Raw genomic sequence first — 7,937 nt, 5'->3', positions numbered from 1 at the left:
TAAAATAAAATAAAATAAAATAAAATAAAATAAAATAAAATAAGACAAAATAAGGGGTGCCTGGGTGGCTCAGTTGGTTAAGTGTCTGACTCTTGATTCTAGCTAAGTCATGATCCCAAGGTCATGGGATCAAGCCCACAATGGGCTCTGAGCTGAGTGTGGAACCTGCTTGAGATTCTCTCTTTCTCTCTCTCTCTCTCAATCTCTCTCTCTCTCTCTCTCTCTCTCCCTCTGCCCCTCTCCTATGCTTGCTTTATCTACAATTTAAAAATAAAATAAGATAATAAAAGTAAAATTATAGGGGCGCCTGGGTGGCGCAGTCGGTTGAGCGTCCGACTTCAGCCAGGTCACGATCTCGCGGTCCATGAGTTCGAGCCCCGCGTCAGGCTCTGGGCTGAGTTCGAGCCCCGCGTCAGGCTCTGGGCTGATGGCTCGGAGCCTGGAGCCTGTTTCCGATTCTGTGTCTCCCTCTCTCTCTGCCCCTCCCCCGTTCATGCTCTGTCTCTCTCTGTCCCAAAAATAAATAAAAAACGTTGAAAAAAAAAAATTAAAAAAATAAAAAATAAAAAATAAAAAAGTAAAATTATAGCAACCTCTTTTGTTTTCTTCTCTCAACACATAGGTGCAATGTAGCCAGGCAATCACCCAACCCCTGCTTCCAAAGAGAAGCCTGCTCAGTCCTCCAGCTTACCATGTCGGTGTCCTCTGACCATGTGATATCAGCATTTCCAGAATGCAAGTAGCATTTTATTCCCCCAGAGAACCCCTTGAGTGATTTGGACGTCGTAGATAAGAACTCAAAGCTTCTTCGCTTCAAACTATCTTTTGCTTTTAAGTCACCACTCCAGCGGTGCCTGGGTGACTCAGTCGGTTAAGCGTTCGACTTCGGCTCAGATCAGGATATGATTCGTGGGTTCAAGCCCCGCATCGGACACTGTGCTGACAGCTCAGAGCCTGGAGCCTGCTTGGGATTCTGTGTCTCCCTCTCTCTCTGCCCTTCCCCCGTTCGTGCTCTGTCTCTCTCTCTCTCTCAAAAATAAATAAATGTTTAAAATTTTTTTAAAAAAATAAGTTGCCACTTCAAAATAAGTGTTCTCAGTTGTACACACCCTCAACCTTGGTTGGGTTGGCTTGACCTACCTACACATGGCCATCATGGTTTTTTGGAACTTGTCCTGTATCTTTTGAAAAGTTGTTGAATACTTGCTCCTCTCAAGGACTATGCTACACTGTTCTTTTTTTTTTTTTTATGTTTATTTATTTTTGAGAGTGAGAGAGAGAGACAGAGTGTGAGCAGGGAAGGGGCAGAGAGAGAGGGAGACACAGAATCCAAAGCAGGCTCCAGGCTCCATGCTGTCAGCACAGAGCCCGATGAGGGGCTCAAACTCATGAACCAGGAGATCATGACCTGAGCCGAAGTCAGTTGCTTAACTGACTGAGCCACCCAGGCGCCCCTATGCTACATGGTTCTTAGAAATAGTGTACTGGTAAGCCAGCAACTTACATAAACACCCACCACAGCCTATTTCAAGCCACCAATAGTTTAACAATCAGTTTGCAAAATTCCTAAAAATTTAACGATCAGCTCTTGCTGGGTGAACTGGCTCCAGCACCCCATTGAATCCGTGCAGGGTCTTGCAGGGGTAAAGCTTAGACGCGAATGGCTGCTTGATGCTGAAAACCACAACCTCCTCCCCTTTCACATGACAGCTCTCATTTTACATGTAGATACAAACCAGAAAGTAGCCAGACAGTGCAAAGCAGTTTATTAACTGTGATGTGGTAAAGATATCAAGAGTTACAATGTCTGTGCACATGGCCCAACAGTGCACACTCTCCTGCAAAACAAAACAAAACAAAACAAAACAAAACAACAAAAAAAACGCTGTGAAATGCAGCGGTTAACAACAGTCCAATGCAGGAATCGAACGAATGGAGCTGCCTCTTCTGGCAGCGAAGTTTCCAGTTGTGCAATTAAATGACAGTCTTGGTCCGCTCTCCGGGGGTCTTCCCGGCTCCCTTTTAGAACCGTAACTGAGTGACACGACAGAACGTTCAGATTGAGGATTTGGCCTCCAAAAATTCTCCTTAAACAGGAACATTCAACATTCCCTCTTGAAACACCAGCGCACGATTTGGGAGCTGCGGAGACCTAGTACCTTCTCCACGAAGCCTGGGGCAAGGGGACCCGTGGGAAACACAAAGCATTTCATAAATTCACATTCGATAACGGAATTGAGAGCTCAATGCACGAAACTTGTAAGATAGTGTAGCCCCGAGGAAAGCCTCCGGCAGCCAAAGAAAAATTCTGAAAGGCTTTTAACCCCCTCTGAAGCTTTCAGAATTCAATTCCCTTTCTAGACAAGGCTGGTCTTCATTCGATGTGTTCTGCATACAGAGCAGCGAAAAGAAAACGAGAGAGAGGGAGAATAGCACCTTAGAAGGTATTAAAAAGAGTATGTTTAAAAAAAAAAGTTATCTTTCTTCCATCTTTAAAAAAAAGGAACTGCTTTTTGCTCCTTTTGGGGGTGGGGGGAAGGCTGTAACCCAGACCTCAATGTAAGAGATAAAGAAGAACACTGACAGAAGCCTTATGACTGGTGCGACCGTAAACCCACGGAGACGACTAAATCCCCAGCCTACTCTCTTACCACGAAGGATGCTGTTGTTCGGTCACTTAAAAAGAAAGGGACTTGTTCAAATCACGATCGAGGCTACAAAATAACATGACCAAGTGGTCACACAGCACCCTTTACCTACAGTGACAAGCTTACTACAACTGGATTAATCCTCATAACACACCTGAAAGGAAATTACAAGAAACCCCAGACAAACCCGGTTCCTCAATTCATGAAATGTGGTTTTAACTGGGTTCCTGTCACATCATCTCTTTCTCAGACCCACAAAAAGTCTACCCCACAATTGGGTCTCTATCTTCAAATCTCCCAGAACCCAAATTATTTACTCTTGTTGCTCAAATATGTTTTCCCCTCTCTGCTGTGGTGTCAGAGTGTCTGTCACCAGGCTGGCCCCAGACAACCATATACTTGACAAACAGCCCAAGACTCTGAGGCTCAACCACTGGAAATAAACAGTCAACGTGTCTTTGCCTCTTTCACTTCCTTACGTGACCAGAGGTAAATCGTAATATCTGTTAATGAACCAGACTCTCTTATGTATGGACTAGATTAACAAAAGAGGCCAGGCCGAACCCATATCATAATTCTTAAAGTCTTTACTGATGACTTCCAGAACTAATGACCCAAAATTTTAAACATAAATCTTGGCAAAGTGATTTTTTGTGTAACATATGGGGCGTATCAGGCTGTAATATGGAAATCTCCCTAGCCACCTAGTGAAGAACCATGGGAAAACAAAACAAAACAAAACAAAAAACAAAGATGGGAGGAGGGAGGATAATTTTTGTCTCTCATAATCGAGAAGTGAACTCTATCGCTCTTTTACAGAGGACTATACTATCAGCCCTTCCGGACATGTCACACGTATTACTTAATGGCTTGTAGAAAATCCCATGTAAATTAAAATTTGAAATCAGTTGCTGCAGGAAAATGGAGGAAGCTGATATAAGGTACTGAGAGAATAGAAATGAGAAGTATAGACTATAGAGAAGTATAGACCTCACTTCCTTATGTCAAATACGACATAAACAAAAACAGTTTGTAAATACCTTGGTTCACTCATATTTGGCGCATTTTAGAACTCAGAAAAGTTCCGAAGAATAACAAAGGTCAAAAGATGATTTCTGATAAACATAAGCCTCGTTAAAGTAAATCCAACATTTGAACTCTGGAGTGGCATTTGTTAAAAAAAAAAAAAGAAAAAAAAAAGATGATTTCCTTGCAAATAACTGATAAAATATTCTATACATTTCCCCACAAAAAAAAAACCTTTCGAAGCTGCACCTAGCAACACAAAAGAAAGGGATCCCTCTACGTCACCGTTCCTTTCCTTAATTGGACACTGACGACACTTTAATACTTTAAAAACCCAGTCAAAGCAAACCATGGGCTCCGGGCCCTACCGACTCTGTGGAAATTAGAGTTCCGAGTCACCCAAACGCAACGGATGATGTCATTAAACCAATGAGTACATGCTGTGCGCTGATCCGCAGCTGAAAACATTCACGGATCAAATGCCAAAGAATACTTATCCCAAACATCTCGTCTCGTCGCACATCTGGACACTACAAGCTCCATTTCATTTTTTAAAAATATTTTGGCCTCAGCGGTGTGGCCAACATTTAGGATTTTCCCTCAAGTAACCAGAAGAAAGCACGTAACACGTTCAAGGGCAAAGGCAAAAACAAAAAGTTTCTTTCTATTCAGGAAGAGAATTCCTTCATTCGATTAGAGCATAAGTTATTAGAACGGGTAGGTAGGAGTTTCTTCTGGGAGTTCTTGAACAGTTCATAAATATAAAAAGAACAGTTGTTCAATAAATAAATGGTTCCTAACGTCTCTACGGATGGCTTCCAGAATCCTCTGGCACAGCGATCCAAGCAGCTTCGATTCTCTGAGAGGCTTTAGCTGCCAGTGGGATGGGATATTTTCTATCAGGTGACTCTTCTTACATCATGAAGCCTTTCATCAATATGTCTCTTCATAGTCTGAATCCTGGAGGGAAAGAAAAGCAGCTGTGGTGTTTATATGAAGTATAATGTCACTGACACCATACCAGGTGTAGTTCAGAGCTTAGACGAAGACCACATTCTAGGACCCCTCGGATGGAGCTCAGCGTGGGGCGACATTAACGATGAAATTAACGTCATACACACACCTACATCCCCATGAAGTGTCACAGGACTTCAACATATTTGGTGTCTTTGGGGCTAATTTCTGTCTTGAGACCCTAGTGGTTCCCTTTTCCATGGCGGATATTCTTTAAAACCTCAACACGCAGGAAAAGGCGCCTGTCTGCAGCAGAACACGCGGGACTATAGTGAGGAGTTGCGGCTTCTGGGTTTCTCTGAGCGCCAACCCCAGCTCCGCCCCTTGCTGGCTGTGTGAACTTTAAAGTTATTTAACGTCTCTAAGCCTCAGTTTCCTTTATTTGTAAAATGGGGGTAATAAAAATACTCATAGACACCTCACAGAAAGGCTATGAGAATCGAATGAGACAATGTATGGAAATCACTTAGCCCTGTGCCTAACACTGCCAGTGCTCGTTCAAGATTGGCTACTGGTACCATTATTCTCATTCTTACTCTTGTTTATTTTTAAACATATATATATTTTTTTAATGCTTACTTATTTTTCAGAGAGAGAGACACAGAATGTGGGCGGGGGAGGGACAGAGAGAGAGGGAGACGCAGAATCCGAAGTAGGCTCCAGGCTCTGAGCTGTCAGCATAGAGCCCCACGCAGGGCTCGAACTCATGAACAGCAAGATCATGACCTGAGCTAAAGTCGGACCCTTAGCCCCTGAGCCACCCAGGTGCCCCTCACTCTTATTATTTACATTTGTATTCATTACTTCTAACCTCAACTGGCCCATTAGAACTACCTAGCAGACCACATTTCTCTAGGCCATTCATTTTCCTGGATTACTGTTCCATAGCCTTCCCTCCTTCCCCAAACCTCCCTCCAGCACCTACTCCTCACTTTGCTGTCAGCTGACGACCTTGCTTTCTCCCCACATTGGGAATAGAGTAGTCGGCAGGGAAGCTTCGCAAGCTCCCATCACCGTATGTGCCCACTCACCTGCATCGGGGCCCAACTGTGCGGTCTTCCTTACTATTCTTAGGAGTCTGCTCTCCCCGCCTTTATTTAAGGCCAGCATCCCCGCTTGTCCACTGCATCCTGGAGTTACTCCAGCAACCTCCTCTCTCCCTCCTGCAGCATCATTTTTCCCTTTTCTACTGAATCGTTCCCATCACATACACACGTGCCGTAATTTCTCTCATCTTCAACAGAAAGGTAACCCTTGAAACACATCTCCCTGCTACCTATTGCCCTCTTTCTCTGCACCTCTTCACAGCAAAACTCCTCGCAAGAGCTGTTTACACCCACTGTCGCCAATGTCTCTCGTCGTGTTCTTTCTTGACCTTGCCCCGGTCGGGCTTTCTTCCCCGCTAACCCCGCGGAAGCTGCTTCTGCCGAGGTCACCAACGGCCCCCACACCACCAGACCGGCCAGTAATCAACCCTCAGCTCTCATTTTACTTGACCTGACTCAGCAGCAACTGACACAGCTGATCACTTTCTTTTTCCTGAAACTCAATCTTCACTGGGCTCCCAGGATAGCAAACCCTCCTGGTTTTCTCCTAGCTCGCTGGACATTCCTTCTCAGACTCCTCCACCAATTCTTCTTCCTTTGCCAGGTCTATCCATCTTGGAGAGATCCAGGGCTCTGGTCTACATCTAATCTACCTTTTCTATCTATTCCACCAGTTGCTAAAGTCAAGAACCAGGGAATTAAGTATCCCTGACTCCTCATTCTTTCCCATATACGTGAAACCGACCCATAAATCCTTCTGGCTTCACCTTCAAACTATAATCAGAACACAACCACTTCTTAGCACCCTGGTTCAAACCAGTACCATCTTCTGTCACCTGCATCATTGCTAAGGTCTCTTGGCTGGGCTTTCTGACTGTCAGGGTCCCCTGACCATGGTCCTACCTCTTGTCAATACGGAAGCCGGGATGACCCTTTGCAAACAGACATCAGTTCACGGTTCTGCTCTTCTCGAAAACCTCTAGCGCGTCCCATTTCACTAAGAATAAACGCCCAGATCATTTGCATCACCTGCAATGTTCTATAAGATTGAGCATTCTCTCTCTGATATCAATAAATACAATTCTTCACCTTGCTTGCTTCGTTCCTGCCACGCCGGCTTCCTGGCTATTCCTAGAACATGCCAATCATGCCCCACCTCCCCAGAGCCTTTGCACCTACCATTTCTTCTGCCCGAAATGCTCCTCCAGAACAGCTATATGGCTTCCTATCTGCTTCTTTTAGGTGTCTGCTCAAATATCATTTCAGTGATGATGATATCCCCAGCTACCCTATGTAATACCATACCGCCTTCCAGCCATCCCGTCTCCCTTCCCTATTTTATTTTTCTCTATAGCATTGAGGGCCATCTGATATACCATATGTTCACTTATTTTTAAAAGATTTCATTAGTTACTGTTTGTACCCCAATTTATGAGAAAGTGACATTTCAGTTGTGTCTTGGAGTTATCTTTCTTTCTTTCTTTCTTGTTTTTTAAGTAATCTCTACACCAATGTGGGGCTTGAAACCACAACCCCGTGATTAAGAGTCCCGTGCTCTACAGACTGAGCCAGCCAGGCTCCCCGAGAATGAGCGTTTTCTAGGCATGGAAAAGAATGTAAGTTATTTGAGGGCAGAGATTTTTGTCAGTATTGTTCACTCGTGCTTCCTAAGTACCCAGAATCCTATCTGGCACATGTCAGATGCTCACTCAATAACTGCTGAATGAATTAATATCTGAAAGCTGGATGAGAACCCTCTTACTTTGTGTCATCAAAGTACTCAAACCCCGAAGGGTTATAACTAGGTCCTCCTCACTGGCACTGTCCCTCGCCTTACCCATCACACTCAAGTCTGAAAACGAGAGGAACAAAAGAAGGCTGCGGTCACCTGGCCAAGGGCTGAGCTTGGCGATGAGTACAAAGAGAACTCCAGCTTCAACCCGGCAATGACAGGTATGTTTCATATTAGATGGTAAGTTGCTTTTGACCTGTTTCCAATTGCACCACATCAGAGAGTCTTTCCTCCTAGGACCCTGGGACAGCTGCAGGAGCCAACCAATCACAGTAAGAGCTTAAAAGGGGAGGGGTGACAGCCTTTTGAAATTTAAATCAAAACTCTGGCCTTCCGACAGGGGTACTTCTTATTGATGAAGCCACAAGTCACCCAAAAGGTTGTATTGCGCTGATTCCCCGGCGGGGGGGG

The 7,937-nt window shown here is 44.5% G+C and overlaps 1 protein-coding gene across 3 annotated transcripts in view; it reads right to left on the bottom strand.

Annotated features, from left to right (window-relative positions):
- Positions 1–1,749: 1,749 nt before the first annotated feature.
- The window catches only part of MPZL3 (myelin protein zero like 3), a 23,704-nt gene continuing 17,516 nt past the window's right edge, over positions 1,750–7,937 (bottom strand). For 2 of the 3 annotated variants that reach the window (XM_049612659.1, XM_049612669.1), the window contains exon 6: positions 3,265–4,634. In XM_049612659.1, coding sequence (XP_049468616.1) covers positions 4,608–4,634 — 27 coding nt within the window. In that variant the 3' untranslated portion in view covers positions 3,265–4,607. Of the gene's footprint in view, positions 4,635–7,937 lie in introns of all 3 variants that reach the window. The other variant, XM_049612655.1, reaches the window with a different exon arrangement.

The sequence above is a fragment of the Panthera uncia genome, chromosome D1, assembly GCF_023721935.1.
Source record: "Panthera uncia isolate 11264 chromosome D1, Puncia_PCG_1.0, whole genome shotgun sequence".
NCBI classification, from domain to species: domain Eukaryota; kingdom Metazoa; phylum Chordata; class Mammalia; order Carnivora; family Felidae; genus Panthera; species Panthera uncia.
The sequence above is the reverse complement of the archived record's forward strand: the minus strand, read 5'-3'. Positions and strand labels throughout refer to the sequence as shown.